Here is a 19,975-nt window from a genome sequence, read left to right as displayed (position 1 = left end):
CATCGGTGATAATCACATCAGAGAAAATAGACCATATTGGTCTTAGTATACGTAAATTATCATCATCATCGATATTAATAAAAATAAAAATAAATTATTTTAATTTTAAATTATACTAAATATAAAAAATCTAATTTCTAAAAATATAAACATTCCCAATATTAAAAAATTATATACATAATCCCAAAACCATAAAAGTAGAATATAAGTATGAGAGACCTTTAGTCAACTTGTTTCTGGCCATCCATTATGGTTCAACAGATATAAGTAATTTCGTACATGCATGATGGCGGTATCCTCATCATCAGAGAATAAGTCAAAGCTAATTATCGAAAACACTTTAAATAGAATTGTGGCCATTAAAGTATTAGCCAAAAGAAAGAGATAACATCTAAAATTCAGTTGGGAGGAGCCATCTGTACTGTGACTCCTCCAGCTCCCAGTTTGTTGTTAGAACTCCGGGCCACGGCGGAACCATGAAGGAAATTCATGATGGCAAATGGTACAGTTGGATAGTTTCAGTCGGCGTGCTACTGCGTTTCTTGGCTCTTATTGCTGCTCAGCCAGGTGATTTTCACATTCTAACTTCAGTGTTGTAGTGTTTAGTTTTAGAACCACCCATTTGATATTTTATGTAATAGCTCTCGTCAGTAATTTCATTTACATATTTGGTGACAAGTTAGTGTTTTATTGATTAATTTCTTCCCGTGTAGCAGGATTTTTGGGTATCGACTGCGGAAGCAAAACAAATCACACTGACAGAAACAATATAACATGGGTCAATGATACTAATTACATACACGTTGGCAACACAGGGGACATAGAGGACACATCTCAACAGGCCTATGGCTCTGTCTTGCATAATCTCAGGTTTTTCCCAAAGCCTCTGAACAAATCTTGCTATCAGTTGCCTGTAGCTCCCAGTGTCCCTTACCTCTTAAAACCATGGTTTGCCATCGGCAATTACAGTGGATTCCAACAATTTCCAATTAGCTTCAGATACTCTATTGAGACACTGGGTAGCTTGGCTTTTAGAAACATAACAATTACAGATAAATCTCCAGTGTATAGAGAAGAATTTTTTGTTAGTTCTGGAAGTGTGCTGTATATTTGTTTGATCAGAACATCGGAGACTGATGATCCCTTTATCAATGCTATCGAATTGAGGACCCTGCGAGATGGCATGTATGGACAGGCTAAGCCTCGAAGAATGCTGAGTTCACATTCAACAATCAATGCAAATTCGACGAGTGGGTAAATATTTTCAACTTCATATGTTCAACCTATAGAAATCCGAGAATCATGAAACAGTTGGTGTTTATCAGTATATATAAAATTTAATGGATGAAATCAACCAAGCGTTTTCTAACACTGTTTTTGTTTCTGATTTTCATTGTATTTTTTTTTTACAAATCAGAAATAATTATTTAGATAACTATTATATTTATCAACCATTTATATAACTGTATTAAATTAGTTTCGCTAGATCTTTGAATCTCTTATCTCTCTATCTCAGAGGCTCTGATAAACATAGGCCAGTCCTAAAGAATAAGAAAGTGAGGGTTCGCCTTGAAGTAACGCTCAGCGGAATTGTAATCATCGCTCTATCGGTGATAGCCGGTATCGTTCTCTATGTCATGAGGAAAAAGTATGTTGCAGGTGAAACGAATGGGGTGGAAAAGGAACAAAAACGCCACCTGGAGGTTCCCTCAAATGAACGGGCGGACACAACAATTATAGTGCCAAATCCAACGAAGTGCTGTTCCTTCACTCTAGATGAGATGATGGCTGCCACACAAAAATTTAGTGGGACTATCGGAAAAGGTGGCTTTGGATCGGTGTACTTTGGTAAATTACCAGAAGGAAGGGATATAGCGGTTAAAGTGCTATCATTGTTATGCAAACAAGGAGTTTGCCAGTTTTTGAATGAGGTAATTCTGAGATTCTTAAACCATGCAATATCCTTTCATTGGGCTTAGGAATGGTTTCAATTTCCAAAATTGTCATATCCAGAGGTATATTTTAGGAATATAATAAGAATGAAATCAAAAATTTCAGTTTGAATATGTTTTCATTTATCAAATTCAATCGTGATGTACCAGCTCCAGTAAAATTCATGATTGCGAGATGATTTGATGAACAGATTGATATTCTTTCTACTGTGCACCATAAAAACCTGGTTTCTTTACTGGGCTATTGTAATGAATCGAAAAAACTGATGCTTCTCTACGAGCACATGTCTGGAGGGTCGTTAAAGGACCGCCTTTATGGTAAATATACATATAATTATTTGTTTCTTTGTTTGTTTTTTTGAGTTGTTGATAGAAAAATCAAAAGAAGTAACCAATTTCCATCCATGTCCAGGAGAATCAGAACTAAATTGGAAATCAAGGATCAAGATAGCTTTGGATGCAGCACTGGGTAGGTTTTGTCTTTTTACATTTATATCAGATGGTAGATTGTGGGAATATTTTTTTACATTTATATCAGATGGTAGATTGTGGGAATATTTCTAAATCTAAATATTTTGAAATTTTTCTAACTATCTGATTTCAGAATATTTTCCAAATCTACAATCAAGCATAAGATACCATTTTAACTCATTTAGAAAATATTTGTAATCTAAACTCTACTTTGTTGAAATATCGATGTAAGTAATTCTGATTATCAGATATCACCATGTGTTTAATCTGATCCACCTTCGATGCCATTTCTATTTGAAGGACTTGAATATATGCACGTAGCTTGCACCCCCAAGATTATTCACAGGGATATCAAGACTGCCAACATACTTCTAGACAGCAATTTGAACGCCAAACTGGGTGACTTCGGTCTTTCAAGGATCTGGATTGATGGGGAGGTTTCTCATGTTACAACTCTTGTGAAAGGAACTGCAGGATACCTCGATCCAGAGTATGTTACAGAGATAACTTGCACTCCTTTTGCAATATTCTTGATGCTGAAGAAAGTGTATTGATTGAAGCATGGACAGATTCATTTTTGTTGGCATTTTCAGGTAACTTTTTTTTGGGTTGTGCTATATCAGGTATTTCAGCACTGAAAAATTGACAGAGAAGAGTGATGTGTATAGTTTTGGAGTGGTTTTGTTAGAGATCATATGCGGTAGACCACCCATAGATGTAACACAGTCGGCTGATAAAAGAAGCATTACTAGATGGGTAAGGAATCTAATTTTTCAATTAGTTCCAGTAATAGCTATGTCTACAAACAACATCTACTTATTATACTAACGAATTTTGAATTACGTAGTAATGAAATAGAGTTTATGTCCAGCTTCCTCCTTAAAATACCATTGATAATTTTTTTGATAATATGGATATTTACAGGTCGCACCTTTGATAGAGATGGATGCAATTCCTGGAAACATAGAGGAAATCATAGACAAAAGGTTGGGTGGGAATTACAACATGGAATCAGTCACGCGTGTTGCCAAAGTTGCCAATAGATGCGTTAAGGCTGAACCATCTTCTAGGCCAAACGTGAGGGAGGTTGTTGCAGAGCTCACAGAGGCTATCAAACTTGAGGATAACGATTCTTTTTCAGTTTCAGAGCATATTAGTATCGAAACTGAAGATTTGCAGAACAGCTCGGTCTCTTTGAGTTCGAGTTCTGGATAATGTTTCTTTTTTCAATTTCAGAGGAGATTGCTATTGAATGTGAAGATTTGCAGGCCAGCCTGTTCAATTTGAGTTCTGGATGCGGATTAAATGGGGGATGCGGATGTTTAAGCTATTTTATTTTTAGTTTAGGGGTTTGTTAGCAGTGGGGTTTATTAGTTTAAGTCATTTTACAGTGGATATGGTTACTAGAATTATCATTCTGACTCTGAACAATAAATTTTTGAGGATATTGATGAATCAACCCGGTGTCCTGTAATAATAACTGTCTTTGGATATCCCTTTAGTTTGACTATTCCTAATGTTTCGATGTTTTATGTCATGTATTTAATGAACAATATCAATAATATTAGTAAGATTTTTTAGAAAAATTAAAGTTATATTATATAATTTTTATGTTTAAATATTCACTTTTAGGGGTCAGAACTGGTGAGTCTTCTCTAACGGGGCCAATGGTTCAAACAGGGCGCTCTCACTGTGCTAGTTATTGCCATTTTATTCATGCACAGACTACCAGAGAATCATGGCATACACAATAAATATACGAACATGAATTCGAAAATGGGACATTCTATTATTCTAAACAAAAGATATTTACAGAGGATTTACGTGGGTTCTTCTTGCCCGAGCGCTCGTGCTCAATTGGCCTACTCTACCCCGTTAACTCCTGCTCACTCTTTTTTATTAAGTATCTACACATTTATAGTTACAGGTAAGGGAAATATCCTAACCACTTGGACTATTCTGACATTTGTCATAACACTTAAAACTTCCTAACACATAAGCTTATATTTGTCATTTTTACAAAGGTCTATTTGGCCAAAAACACCAGCTCACCTAACCGTCTAGATTTTTTTAGAGTATGGGCACTTGTATTAATATCAAAATTTTAATTCTATACAAATTACAATTGAGGGAATTCTTTCCTTTTGGAGAATTTCATGAAACCTTTGAGTTTAATTAAAAATGTATTGTCTAAGGTTAATGCTTCTACATTAAATTTACTATTTAAACTTTGGATGTGCTTGGTAAGTATGAAGTCACTAAAAGGAATTTTGGCCATATACAACTTTATATGGTGTTATTTTGGTAGCGCTGCGATAAGTGAGAATATACCACCATTTTGCAAGGGGTGGTCACTATGCCCAATTTGGTAGTGCCATGATAAGTGGGAAAATACCACCATTTTGCAAGGGGTGGCCATTATGCCCAATTTAGTAGCGTAAGTGGGAATGTACCACCATTTTGCAAGGGGTGGCCACTATGCTCATTTGTTCTATTTGTTTAAAGCAAAGCATCTCAATAAGTTTCCAAGAACTTCTTGACCACTTTTATTTGACCATAAGTTTGAGGATGAAACTATGCTCATGTTCAATTTAGTGCCTTAGAGTTTGAACAAATCCTACCAAAATTTGCTAGTGATTGTGGGTTCATGATTCAATATAATAGAAGTGGGCACACCATGAAATGTTAAAATCTAATCCATGAAAACTTGGGAAATTGTGGAAGGTGTAAATGGGTGTGAAAGGACACAATAGTGAGCATGTTTAGAAAGGCGCTTAACTACCACCATTATGATCAAGTTATTGCATGTTGTTGGTATAGCCATTATAAAGTCCATACAAATATCAATTCATATAATGGATGGTATTAGTAGTGGTCATAATTCCCTAGGAGTATTCTCTGTATCCCCCTTGTTCCATTGATAGGAAGCAAATGAGGCTACAAAAGTTTGGATTCTTTTTTTCATGCCTTCCCAAAAGAAAAAAGGAAGATTACTTAACGCATTCATGGAATTTGTGAAAGTCGGAGTGACCCATAATAGGAGATGAATGTAATTCCTCTAATATCCTAGGTTTTAACCTCAAATTCTATACCAAGAAAGTGTTCCCTGTATACTTTGAGTTATCTCACTACCAATTGTGGCTCTTAGGAGGATTATGTTCCTTTTGAATCTTGTGGATGAATTGAACCATAAAGGAATTGTTCCTCCATTCTCCGCACGATTCTACAAGCTAATAAAGCATGGATAAGGAAACAGATTAGCATATGAACTTCCTAATATTTCCAAGACAATCCATCTGCCACCACATTCTCTTTTCCTTTCTTCTAGATGATCTCATAATCATATCCAAGCATCTTAGTGACCCACTTGTGCTACTTTGGTTATGAAAACCATTGTTATAGAAAACACTTCAAACTGTGATGACTTGTCTTGATATGGAAATGCCACTTATTAAGGTACAAGCACTAAGTATCAATGGATTGAATAAAAACCATCATCACTTTCTATAAATGATGATAACACCAAATAATATCAACAAAAAATTGCATAGGAACTTGGTCAAAAAAAGTGTTTTCATGAGGCTTTGAAAAGTGGATGGATCATTGCAAAACCCAAAGACATCACTAAGAATTCATAATGGTTTCCATTGGTGTAGAAAGCTATTTTGGGAATTTTTACCTCTTACATTGTTATCTTGTCATAACTTAAGTGAAGGTATAGCTTAGTGAAGGATTGGCACCATGAAGCTAATCTATGATATGATCACAAATTGGGATGAGAAACTTGTCCTTGATATTCAATTCTAAACATGAAATTTGGACACATGCCAATTTTCTTCATTCTCTAAGACCATGACCATGGGTGATTATATAGGGATAGTACTTGGATTGATGATTCTTACCTCCAATAATTCCCCAATAATCTTTTCAATTTCATTCTTTTGTGAAAAGGGGTTCTAATATGGATGTGCATTGGGTGGTTGACTATTTCGAATTAGTGGGATACTATGGTCATGCTCACCTTGCCAAGGGAAAAGCTCTTGGATATGTCAGATACCTATTGATGTTTAGTCAAAGATCATTTGTAAGTTAATGTGAATTCCCTATTGGAGGTTTTTGGAGCCCAAGTATGAACTTGGGTTAATTAGAAAATGAATTGTAAAAGAAAATGTGAAATTAATAGAAAATGTAAATGCACATGCAAATGAAAATTAACATATAGTAGAATTTGAATGGAGGGGAAGAGTGAATCTCTTTTGGGTTGGAATGTTACGTAAGTTTTGGTGTGTGTGAGGAGTTGTAGAGGCAGTGCAGCCTCCCTACTGCCATGGCAGGGAGGCTTGCAACCTATGTACATTTTTGTTCTGTGTTAATGAAGGATGGAATATGGGTTCCAATACATCCTTGTGTTATGTTGTTGTTTGCAACAACTTTATGTGTTGTTCAACTAGTTGTTTGGTATTTGTAGTAGTGTTATATGTTCTATTTGCAACCATATGTTTAGTTACGATATTAGTTTTTACGGGAAATAGTTTATTTTGCAGCAATTGTGTTTATGTACAACAACTTTGTTATATTGTTTAGATAATCTTCGGCAAAATCACATAACCAATCTTTTGTCGACGCGTTTCGAACCAGCCAGTGTGGTTCATCGTCAGGACAAGTTGAAGAACCAATCCGGCTTAGCTGATTAAATAGAGTGTGCAGAGATTCCAACGACTATATTGCTAACGGTTATATGTAGTGGTTTATTGGTTTCCATTTGTTGTTAGTAGCTGTGGTTTAGCTAGTTGTCTAGTTTGTGATTTTTTGAACAACAATTTGTTGTGTAGAGTGTTGTTCTTTAATTGCACCAGTGGATTTTTATGCGCAACAATTTGGGAAATGTAATGTGTTGGGTACTTTGTTGTGTAATGGTGTGCATTGTTGGTCTAAGTTGTTGTTAGTCTTCTTTGTTGTGTAAGCTGATGTCTATATATTTTTCTATGATTTATTTTTTATATTTCCATCACTTTCGGTGACGGCACTATCAGTGTTCCCACCATTGTCAGTGACATTATTGTCGGTGTGCAACACTGTAGATGACAACACCATCGTGATGGTGTTGCATGTGTTTCCACTATTTCCTAGTGTTTTGCAATTGTGTTAGTGTCTATGTGTCAAGTTTAGTTTTTAATTTCTCTTTGTGTCCCTCCTAGCCAGAGGGTAAGGGAATTTCACCCAACAAATGCACCAATCTATAATATATATGTGTTGTGTGAAATTTTCACTCCTTGTGAGAGGGTAAGGAAATTTCACCCAACAAATGCACTAGTCAAGAACAACATTTGTTAGCCACTTTGGCCAAGAGCACCAACAAAAGAAAACCAACTGAAGAGAACAATAAAATTCGACATGCAGACACTGACACAACTACAAAACCCTAGACAGTGCTACCTTGACAGTGGCGGCAACATAGACAACGTTGTCACTGACAATGCTGCACACCGACAACAACAGAAACATTGATTGTGCCATGACCGTAAATAAAACTAGATACTACAAAAACACAACTACAGTAGGAAAATTTCAAGGATGGAAGTTTATCTTAAAGTTTAGAAACCTTGGCAAATCTTACTAGTCCCTAATATGCAAATTTTAAAATGTTTTGCAATGTTTTTGTAAAAATATTTATATTTCTAATGATTTTATATTAGCCTATATAAAATTTCGGCGATTTTTAAGGTAAAATAATTTTATACTATAAAATGTGGACAAATCATTTTTAGAAAGAAAGGAAATTGACGAATCTATTTTTTAGAAAAAACATGGAAAATTAGCCCACCTGCGAATATTAGTCCCTAAAATTTTCCTTAGCAACTACTACAAAGTACAACACTAGTATGACCCAAACAACTGGGATTGTTGCTGCACATAAACACACTAAACTAGAAATAAGCTCATAATGGTGTTGTACTTTAAACCAGAAATTTATTAGATATCATTTTTGGGATTCAACTGCGTTAAGTAAGTCATTCAAAGTATGACCATTTCCATGAGAGGTAGTCGTAAAGTGACTAATTTCTCATGATTTTTGAATAGTTCACTTAGCACTCATTGCATTGGGTGATGCTCACAGGGGTGAAGAAGTGGGATTGAAACTAGTGAAATGTGGAGAACGAATCACATAGCATCAATCATCACTTCCGGGGCTTGCACCCGGTAACCAGGACTTCCCAGGAGGTCACCCATCCCATAACTCCTCTGGCTCAAGCGCGCTTAACTGTGGAGTTTTTCCCACAATCAAGCCCACTTAGCTTGCTACCCCATTTGCAAAACCTTAGCAAGTATTGTGCCTCATGAACCATTCAGGTAGAGATCCCTTGACTCTTTTTGAATTTAAGTATGGGGGATTTTCGCAGTGCATTATATTAGATATCATTTTTGGGATTCAACTGCGTTAAGTAAGTCATTCAAAGTATGACCATTTCCATGAGAGGTAGTCGTAAAGTGACTAATTTCTCATGATTTTTGAATAGTTCACTTAGCACTCATTGCATCGGGTGATGCTCACAGGGGTGAAGAAGTGGGATTGAAACTAGTGAAATGTGGAGAACGAATCACATAGCATCAATCATCACTTCCGGGGCTTGCACCCGGTAACCAGGACTTCCCAGGAGCTCACCCATCCCATAACTCCTCTGGCTCAAGCGCGCTTAACTGTGGAGTTGATGCTATGTGATTCGTTCTCCACATTTCACTAGTTTCAATCCCACTTCTTCACCCCTGTGAGCATCACCCGATGCAATGAGTGCTAAGTGAACTATTCAAAAATCATGAGAAATTAGTCACTTTACGACTACCTCTCATGGAAATGGTCATACTTTGAATGACTTACTTAACGCAGTTGAATCCCAAAAATGATATCTAATATAATGCACTGCGAAAATCCCCCATACTTAAATTCAAAAAGAGTCAAGGGATCTCTACCTGAATGGTTCATGAGGCACAATACTTGCTAAGGTTTTGCAAATGGGGTAGCAAGCTAAGTGGGCTTGATTGTGGGAAAAACTCCACAGTTAAGCGCGCTTGAGCCAGAGGAGTTATGGGATGGGTGACCTCCTGGGAAGTCCTGGTTACCGGGTGCAAGCCCCGGAAGTGATGATTGATGCTATGTGATTCGTTCTCCACATTTCACTAGTTTCAATCCCACTTCTTCACCCCTGTGAGCATCACCCGATGCAATGAGTGCTAAGTGAACTATTCAAAAATCATGAGAAATTAGTCACTTTACGACTACCTCTCATGGAAATGGTCATACTTTGAATGACTTACTTAACGCAGTTGAATCCCAAAAATGATATCTAATATAATGCACTGCGAAAATCCCCCATACAGAAAATTATTACTAATAAAACACATGATTTTTTTCTCGTCAACAGAAACCCATTTATGTACAACAAAATAAATGACACAATTGCAAAAATTGAACCTAGAATAACTCTAAACAACAAACTAAAACCAAAACGTTTCATTCCAAAAAAATTATTGTATATCAACACATTCTTTTGCAACCCGAAATTGTACAATTAACTAACCCACAAACTGCTGCAATACATAGAAAATTTCTGCGAATAAATACATGATTTCATTGACAAAAATAGAATGCACGTAATCATGCAGCCCTCCGTACCATGGTAGCAGGAAGGCTACACAACCTCTCCAAAAAAAGCCTCACACGAAGCCCACAAAACCCTATCTCCAATTCCAATGAGAGACCAAGAGAAAGATTTACATTCGACTCCTCTTTTTAAAAACTCCTAACCCTAAACCTAGGAAGCAATATTTTAATATTTTCCTAAAATTATTTAGAAACTGCCTTTTCACTCCATTCACATTTGATGACCAATAAATTTTTCTTGCATGTTATTTTTGTTTCATGTACATTTCACTGCCATATTTCATTTTCCTTTCACATTTACATTCTGCATTTCATTTTCTAATTAACCCAACTTTGTAGTTGGGCTCCAACATAGGTTATGGCGATATTTATATCGAGAGTATGTTAATGAGATAAATGGATTTTTATGGCATTTTCAAATAACATCGGGAAATAGTGTTTCCATGTTGAGTTTAGAATTAGTTTGTAATTTTGAGAGAACATTTAAACTTTTTTATCTATTTTGGAAATATTTAGATCTCAATCTATATATATATTATATTTGTAAATAAATGATGAAAAAAATAGTTTTATATTTGCAAATTAATTTTGTGCCTTACTCCTTCCCTCGCCAGAGGGACGATAGGGGCCAGGAAAGTGTTGAAAGTAGAGTAGATTGAATTGCCTCATTTGCTAAAGTGTATACTTTATCCCCTCATTCTAGTACTTGCTTCTCTGCGCTTTGCTGCCCTGCTATGGGATTAAACTTCAGAAATAGGAGTCAACCGTGCTTTTCTCAGTGGAAGGAGTGCCATGTCGATGTGGGAAAGTTTTCGAATGTAGATAATTGAATAGGGAAGCAGGAGGGCGTGGATCTGAATAGTTGAGTTGTGACATTGCAAGATATATAGTCCTCACTGTCATTGTGGGATTACTTCAAATGTTGTCAACAACCGTTGTCATTGTGGGATTACTTTCAGTATTGTCAACAACCTAGTAGACCATGATAAGAGAACAAACTATGGTTGCGTTTATCAATATCGGCCAACGCCAAGTCCTGTGTGTATGCAGATGTGGAGTAGCTAGCATGTAGCTATGGAGCGTTCATTGTTTAATAAGCTGACTTGTAAAGCGTTGAAGCAGCATATCTGTGTTTGGAGTGGTCACCTGTGTGCATTGCAACAGACGTGTTTACAGTGCCCCCTGCTTGGAGTGCAACAACATATTTTATTAGTGTGTGAAGGAATGACTCTTGGCCAACGTGAAGCCTGAAGCTTTGCATATTAAGATAAAAATCAGACTTGAATTAAAAGAAGGAGTTGTAGCTCACAGGTGAGTACTACACCTGGAGACTGCACTCAAACAAAGAAGAGACTCTCTCTCCATTCACTCTACATTACATCAAATGAATATTACAATATTAAATATATCACTCAAAATCAGGTAGTTGTAAACAAACTCCTAAACTCTAGGAACAAATCCTAAACTAAGGAGATACGTTACAACTATGTAACCATTTCTCCATTAATACAAAATAATATTGATTATTTTTAACTCCCCCCCTAATGGAGAAAGGGTTATTCTGCACTCCTAACATCCCTCTAAATAATTCAAACTTTACTCACCTTAGAGGCTTAGTAAAAATATCAGCTAAATTATCACAAGTGTTAGAATACTCTACACATATTTCTTTTGACTGTATCTTTTCTCGAACAAAATGAAACTGAGTGTCAATATGCTTGGTATTTTTATGAAAAACTGGATTGTATGCAAGCTTTATTGTGCTCTGGTTGTAAGTTTTGATGCTGGTTTCTTCTTTCTGTTCTTCACCTGCATCGGTGAGCAATCTCCTCAACCAGATAGCTTCGCATGCGGCTGCACATAATGCTTGGTACTCAGCTTCACATGATGATAATGCTATAGTACTTTGTTTTCTGCTACTCCACAAAATAACCCCGTATCCAATACTAAATGCGTAACCTGTGATGGATCTTCGATCATCCATGTTACCTGCCCAATCAGAATCTGAATAACCTGCTAAAGTAACATCATAAATGTCAGTGTATAAAATACCATAATTACAAGTACCACTAAGGTACCTCAACACACATTTTGCTGCAATCCAGTGACTTTCAAGTGGTTTGGACATGAACTGGCTCAGCACACTAACAGAATATGCCAGATCAGGTCTAGTTGTCATGAGATATATCAAACTTCCCACTAGCTGTCTGTACAAAGTGGCATCCACCTGTTTTGTGCCATCGTCACTGCTTAACTTTAAATTCTGCTGCAATGGTGTCGCTGTTGTTTTGCACTGCTCCATTCTGAATCTTTCCAACAGGGTTCTGGCATACTTCCCTTGAGTAAGAAAAGTTTGACCAGATTCTTTCCATACCTCCAAACCTAGGCAATAATGAAGATCTCCAAGGTCTTTCATTTCAAATACTTGTGACATTTGCTGCTTGATTTCTTTGATCGAATTATTTGCATTTCCTGTTATGATCATGTCATCCACATACAAAGAAATCAAAATAATCTGCCTCTGTTTATTTAACTTGGTATACAGGTTTGGATCGTTGAGGCTCCTATGAAAGCCATGCTGTATAAAAAATGAATCAATTTTCTCATACCATGACTTGGGTGCTTGTTTCAAACCATAAAGTGCCTTATGCAATTTACACACTAAATGCTCCTGCCCCTTTTTCACAAAACTAGGAGGTTGTACTAAATCGATTTCTTCCTTTAATTCACCATTCAGAAATGCAGACTTAACATCTAGCTGGTGTAGCTTCCATTTATGTTTTGTTGCTAAAGAAATTAGCATTTTAATTGTATTTAATTTAGCTATAGGGGCAAAGGTGTCATTGAAATCTATTCCTTCTTGCTGTAAGTAACCGTTTGCTACCAGTCTAGCTTTGAATTTTTCTACACTCCCATCAGCATTTATCTTTGGTTTATACAACCACTTACATCCTATAGGGGTTTTTCCTTCAGGCAACTCAACGAAATCCCAAGTATGGTTTCTATATATTGATTCAATTTCCTCATGCGTTGCAACCCTCCATTCATCAGATTTACTTGCTTCCTCATAATTTGCAGGTTCTACAATGTTTAAAATTTTAGACATTAAAACATAGTCTCTCAATTTAGCAGGTAGTCGAGTCTTCCTACCTGATCTCCTAGGTAGAGGACTTACCTCAACTATATCTGTTTCAACGCTTTCCGGGCTTGCATCATCACTTATTATACTATCTGCTGCTTCTTCTTCCTATTTCTGTTGCTGCTCCTGCTCTTCATCTTCTTCACTGTTTACTTCTATTAACAGTGGAATGTGGCTATCACTGTTAGAATCTTCCTTTCCATCTTCAGCCTGTTCATGAAAAATAACATCTCTGCTTGCAAAAACTTTATGAGTCACAGGACTATATAACTTGTATGCCTTGAACTCAGTGCCATATCCAACAAATATACATTTTAGGGCTTTGGGGTCTAACTTCTTCCTATCTGCTTTCGGTATATGAGCATAAGCTTTTGATCCAAATATTCTTAAATGAATAACTACTGGTTTGAGTCCAAACAATGCTTCAAAAGGGGTTTTGAAGCCTAGACATTTAGTAGGACTCCTATTCTTTAAATAAACAACAGTGTTAATAGCTTCTGCCCAAAGACTATTTGATAGACCCTTACCTTGAAGCATACTTCTGGCGCACTCCACAAGGGTTCTATTCTTCCATTCTGCTACTCCATTCTGCTGTGGAGTGTGTGGCACTGTGAACTGCTGCATAATCCCATGCTGCTTGCAGAAGTTCATGAACTCTCCTAACCTGTATTCTCCCCCTTGGTCCGAGCGGAGAATCTTTATCCTTTTTCCTGTTTGATTTAAACTCTTTAAAGTACTGAAAGGCTTGACTCTTTTTACTTAGAAAGTACACCCATGAAAACCTAGTGCAATCATCTGTAAACAACAGAAAGTAATATGCTCCTCCTAAAGACCTAGTTTGCATAGGTCCACAAATATCTGTATGCACCAGTTCTAAGATGTCTCTTTCCTTTCTGTTGACATGCAAAGGGAACTCTTCTCTATACATTTTCCCTAATGCACATCCATCACATTCCAGCTTAACATTATGAAAAACAGGGAGTCCATCGACCATACCTTTCTTCCGAAGTAAGATGAGGTCTTGCAGATTGAGATGGCCGAATCTCTAATGCCAGAGATTTTCGACTGTTGATCCAGCTGCAATCATTGCTTGTCGTGGCATACTCTTTGCATCTAATCTGTACAATCTCCCCACGCACACTCCTGTTGCAACTGTTTCCATCTGGCTATCCTTAATGACACAATTATTCTTAAAGAATTGAACTTGCATGTCCTGGTCAATAATCATTGAGACAGAGACCAAATTTTTCTTAATTCCTGGAACATATAATACATTTTTAAGATGTCTAATGTCACCACTAGGTAGCTTCACAGGAATGTCTCCATATCCTTTGATCTCATACCCACTATCATCTCCTAGATAAATTTTCGATCCACATGCAATTTCTTTAAGAAATTCAAAACAGTCCCTCTTACCAGTCATATGTGAGGATGCGCCAGAGTCGACATACCATATGTCATCCTCATCTCCCTTTGAAGATGAAAGAGCACAATCGACTGTGAATAGTAAAAGTTCGTGGCTATGGTCCTCCTCTTCCCCAGCAAAACAACCCTAATGTTTTCTCTGTTTGCTTCTTCCTTCGTCTGCCTGCCTCTTATAGCATTCTTTAATCTGATTACCAGGTTTCCACAATAAAAACATTTCTTAACATAATTATCAATCATACCTTTAAATGATCTCTTTTGAAATGTGTTGGCTCCTTTCTGCTGCTGCTGCTGCGGTTGCTGGTGCTGGTGCTACTTCCCTCTGTATTGTCTCCTTTTTTCCATCAGAGCAAGGTCATTGCTCCAAGTTTTTAAATTCTGTCATCGCTCCTCCTCCTGGAGCAGAATTGCTGTCAGCGCATCAAATGAAGGAGCTTTTTCTCTTGCTGATAGCCTTGTGATGAACGTCTGGTATTCATCAGTCATTCTGTTTAATGTGAGCGTGACCAGATCTGAGTCGGATACCTTCTCTCCAATAGCTCCCAATTTTTCACTCAGGTCCTTAACTCTGGCCATGAATCCAGCAACGGACTCATTCTCCTCCATCTTCAATGCAAATAGCTTGCCTTTGAGTGCCAGAACACGATTTGTATTCTGTGTCTCGTACAAGTTCTTGATCGTTGTCCATATATCAGCGGCTGACTTGGAATCTCTGATATGTGGGATAATATTGTCCTTAACGGACATCTTCAGTATAACTTTTGCTTTCGTTTCTCTTTTATCCCAGTCTTGTTCTTGGGTCGTTGTTCCAGATCTCTGCTCATCTCCCATGACGATCGACCATGCATTTACACTTTCCAGCAAAGTTTGCATTTTGAACTTCCAGTTGGAGAAATTCATTCCATCGAGTTTGCCAGACTCGTGGAGATATGATACTATACTGTTATTCATTTTTACCCAACTGAACACTCCAATCGTCCACCACCGGGCAAGTCCGATCTGCTACCCCGAACAGATCAGGGACTTTAATGTGCCACCACCGGACAAGTCCGATCTGCTGCCACCGAAGAGATCAGGGTCTTCACTGTGCCACCACCGGGCAAAACCGATCTGCTACCACCGAACAGATCAACAAACAACTCCAACATGCCACCACCGGGCAAATACGATCTGCTTCCACCGAACAGATCGAGGAGCGGCACTGCGCCACCACTGGGCAAAGACGATCTTCTGTCACCGAGCAGATCTCAGAGCTCTAATTCGCCACCATTGGGCAGGTCCGATTTGCTACCACCAAGAAGATCACAGAACCCCAATTCGCCACCGCCGGGCAGGTCCGATCTGCTACCACCGAGTGGATCACGGAACCTCAATTCGCCACTACCGGGCAAATCAAATCTGTTGCCACCGAGCAGAAGTTTCCACATGCCTCCACCGGGCAAGACCGATCTGCAAAAAATTGTAGATTTCTCAAAGAGAAAGAGGTTGGCGCTTCTTTCCAATCAAAGGCGCTACTCAACAGCTAAAAATTTGCGCCAGGAAGAAATCCACACGAGTCAAGTTTTCTGGCGCGATTATCAGCTAAAAATCCGTGCCAATGTACCTTTCTGGCGCGATGGCGCGCTTATACCCATCAAATCCGTGCCAATGGCGCAACTGCTCCTTAAAAAACCACGCTAGCCGCTTGTTCTGTTCTTTATTGACACGACTGTCTGCAAACAATCCACGCCAACAGCTGCTTCTGCTAAAAAAAATTGGTGCCAACCCTTTCTTCGGCTTAGAGATGATCAGTCATCTGAGACCCTTCGCTCCAGGTGTTACTGCATTCCACCTGATCTTACAAATACTCCTAGCATGCTCTACTGCCACTACAACTATGTAATTAATGATGCATCCCTAAGAATTTTTTTTTTAAGGCTATCTCTACCCTAAGCTCTGATACCAAGATAAAAATCAAACTTGAATTAAAAGAAGGAGTTGCAGCTCACAGGTGAGTACTGCACCTGGAGACTGCACTCAAACAAAGAAGAGACTCTCTCTCCGTTCACTCTACATTACATTAAATGAATATTACAATATTAAATACATCATTGAAAATCAGGTAGTTGTAAACAAACTCCTAAACTCTAGGAACAAATCCTAAACTAAGGAGATACGTTACAACTATGTAACCATTTCTCCAGTAATACAAAATAATATTGATTATTTTTAACTTATTAAGCTGAACAACCCCTACCGGTGGGAGGAGTAGCCAGACTAGTGAGATGCAATAACGTTGGCATCGATGCCTTGTGGGAAGCTATTCGACATGCCTTGTGACAAATAATTGAAACTTTGCATGCCATCTCTCTGCATCATTAAGCCCCAGATTTTCTGTTCGACATCTTGGAGACAATAAAGTAGTTATGTTAGAATGTGTGCTGGGGAAACTGTATGAGAATGTACTGTGATAATCTATTTATTTCCAAGTTAATTGAAATTTCAGTTATCATCTACGAGGTTAGAACTATACTATGTATTTCCATTAATCAACGTTGACTTCGCACGCTTTCAACAACGATCACAAGGCATTGGAGAAACTGTTAGAGTAAGATCGAACCTCATAAACGCCTAGGATTATGATAACAAAACTCCTCTCCATGTGACTGTTCTCTACGAGTGCAGTGAAGAAGCTCAATGCCTTCTTCAGCATAACGTCAAGACTGCTAGAAGAATTCGCACCAATGTTAATGTTCAACAGTGTTGGAAGAACTTGCCAGTGGTAGATGCAGAGAGCACTAATCAACATACTATCTTAATGTTTGAATTGCTCTTCATTTTGCAGCAGCAAATGGCCACCCCCCATAAACTTGAGCCACTAAATTTAATGATCTGTCCAAAGAAAACTTTTACGTGTGAATGAATTTAATTCTTTGGTTTTGCAGCTGTTTATTTTGTTTAGGTGTGGATGAATTTAATTCTTTGGTTCTGAAATTGTTTAGGTCATGCCATGGTAATTTTGGTTTTCATTGAAGTGATATTAGTTTGACTAACTATTTTCATTGAAGAGAGCAGTCTTTAGGATTAATCACATAGTAAGGATTGGGTGACGTTATTTGAGAGAATAAATAATAGGGATGCATCAAGGTTCAGGGTAAGCCGTTCAAAACTGTTAAGGGTTAAATCTAGGGTTAAACCCGATGTTGCTGATCATATTCCTAAGGTTTATCTCCTGTACATCCAAGGAACCATGGATAGGATAGCCCATATTCTTAAGAAGACTAATGTTTCTTCCTCTTTCAAGCCTCTCAATACCATTAAAAATTCTCTTAGATCGGTCAAGGACCCTATAGACCCTAAAGACTCAAAAGGGGTCTACCTCGTTCCCTGCTCCTGTGGTATCCCCTACATTGGAGAAACAAGAAGATCTATTAAGTAGAGGATCAGTGAACATGCCGCTAACATCAGACACAATCACTCCCGCACCTCGGCTCTTGCAAAACATGTTGAGAAATCAAAACACCATGTCTGCATTGAGGAATCCAAGGTCATTGCTAAGATTGATCACTTCCACCATAGGAAGCTAAGGGAAGTGATTGAGATTGAGAGGCATGCCAAAAACCTCAACAGGGATGATGGCTGGAAATTAAGTAGGAGTTGGATTCCAGCTCTCACTTCATAACTCCACTACCCTTTCTTCACCCTTATCTTTTTCACCCTGATGGGATTCTCATTTTCCCCATCTTTTTACCTTTAACTGATCTTTTCTTTCCCCCTTTTTAATGAATCATGGCAGTGTGATCCAGATGCAGGAGCATCTAGGCCTAGCCAGCAATGTGAAGGTGTGGTCACATGTTGTGGCTAATGAAAGTTTGGAGGAAGAATTGGTTGTTTAATTTTGTTAATTGCAAAGTATGTAAGTAGTTAATTGTTGCCTAATTCTGAACAGAATTGGGAATAAGTGGCAAGTGATCCTCCTTGCATGGAGATCAAGCCAAATAGTTAGAATGATTAGTTATGGTAGGATTTGATTTCTAAAATTATAGTGAATTCCTTCATTTGTGGAAGGAGATGGTTAGATAGAACATATATGTATTTTCCTTCTTTTCTGAAAGAGGGGGGGAGAGAGAGAGGATTCACGATGGAATTGTAAGCCTACTAGAAAATTAGGAACAGAGGCCACTAATTTGAAGAATCAAGCTAGAGAGGAAGGATTCAGAAGAGGAAGTGAGTTAGCAGAGAGCAAGAGAGGAGAAATGAATGTAAATTAGGCCATCAAGGGCCGAAGCATAACTCTGTTAATTTTGATATTCTTTTAATAATAGAAACGATGGTGTGTAGGCAGAGGAACTGGGTCTTATGTTTCCAAGTTGTGTGATTATATATATGCATTATTCATTTAAAATCCCATTTGCAGGCATGTTGATCGACCATCGATCACTTAAGGATCGATGGCAATCCATTGATTAATTGAATTATTGTTATATATGGAGCTGTCGTGTTTGAAAACAGAGTATGGCAGAAACCGTGGTTTAACGTAATGTCCATTAAAAGTAAGCAGGATCTAGTCAAGAGACAGATGAAGGAGCAAAGAATGAGTGAATAAGATCCGTTGGATATCATAGATCGACGGTCATCGGGTGATGAAGGTACACGGAAGATAATTAGCGGAAAGGCGGATTTATACACACAAGCAGTATTTCGGGTGAGTGTGAAGTGGTAAGCTGTATTTCGAGGAAGGCATTCGATACCATTTACTGATTGACACGTAGCACAAGGGTGCATAGGGAAACCGCTTTATCGGGCGGTTAACCCCCGTGCTAATTGTGTACTCGAATTCCCTAACAACTGTCGGATCCGTTAAGAGTAGATCTATGGTGGAGGACCCACGAATGGCTTTGATTTTTAGAGTGAAGATTTACTGTCGGATCGGGAACCAGATTGATGGTCAAGATTTGATCAGCGATCGGGGAAAGCGGAGATCGGAGAGCGTAGCGGAAAGGCTTGGAGAGCCAGACCCGACAGAGTTATAAATGCGGTTTATAATATTTGAAGTTCGGCATATGTGTTCTGGTCGAGTTTTTTGTTGTTTTCTATGTATTTCGATAGAGAGGTGTGGTCCCGGTTTTTTTAAGCAAAATCGATTAAGTGGTGTTGTTCCGGGTTAAAAAGATTAAGGCTTTAAATAACGCTTCCGATAGTATTAGTGGGCCATAAGCATAGACCCCATGACTAATATTTGTTAAAGTAAGGGATTATCGCCTGATTGCAATTTTAATCCCCATATAGTGGTATTTTGATTGTGGCAGCCATATGGTTGCGTCATTTTGGTATCATAGCAAGGATGTC

General features: G+C 38.0%; 1 protein-coding gene across 3 annotated transcripts; it reads left to right on the top strand.

Annotated features, from left to right (window-relative positions):
* The first annotated feature begins 354 nt into the window (after positions 1-354).
* LOC149185509 (putative LRR receptor-like serine/threonine-protein kinase At5g48740) lies at positions 355-3,913 on the top strand. Of its 3 annotated transcripts, none has more exons than XM_089412426.1 (9): positions 355-567; positions 717-870; positions 1,168-1,254; positions 1,517-1,931; positions 2,144-2,270; positions 2,365-2,421; positions 2,724-2,913; positions 3,047-3,179; positions 3,348-3,913. In XM_089412426.1, exons 1-9 carry the CDS (start codon positions 477-479, stop codon positions 3,636-3,638), a joined length of 1,545 nt encoding a protein of 514 aa, XP_089268552.1. In that variant the 5' UTR covers positions 355-476; the 3' UTR covers positions 3,639-3,913. The 3 variants fall into 3 exon arrangements, with proteins under 3 accessions (XP_089268552.1, XP_089268551.1, XP_089268550.1); XM_089412425.1 differs by having other exon boundaries at positions 1,123-1,254; XM_089412424.1 differs by having other exon boundaries at positions 717-1,254; positions 3,348-3,912.
* The last annotated feature ends 16,062 nt before the right edge of the window (positions 3,914-19,975 follow it).

Source organism: Pinus tabuliformis, chromosome 3_1 (assembly GCF_031772625.1).
Source record: "Pinus tabuliformis cultivar Carrire ecotype Pingquan chromosome 3_1, CPIR1, whole genome shotgun sequence".
Taxonomy (NCBI): Eukaryota; Viridiplantae; Streptophyta; class Pinopsida; order Pinales; family Pinaceae; genus Pinus; species Pinus tabuliformis.
Note: the sequence above shows the minus strand (reverse complement) of the source record. Positions and strands in the feature narration are given on the sequence as shown.

Coding starts and splice junctions, on each gene's coding strand:
- LOC149185509 (XM_089412424.1), top strand. CDS start 477: ATGAAGGAAATTCATGATGGCAAATGGTACAGTTGGATAGTTTCAGTC. Junction 1,255..1,516: donor AATGCAAATTCGACGAGTGG/GTAAATATTTTC, acceptor TCTCTATCTCAG/AGGCTCTGATAAACATAGGC. Junction 3,180..3,347: donor AAAGAAGCATTACTAGATGG/GTAAGGAATCTA, acceptor GGATATTTACAG/GTCGCACCTTTGATAGAGAT.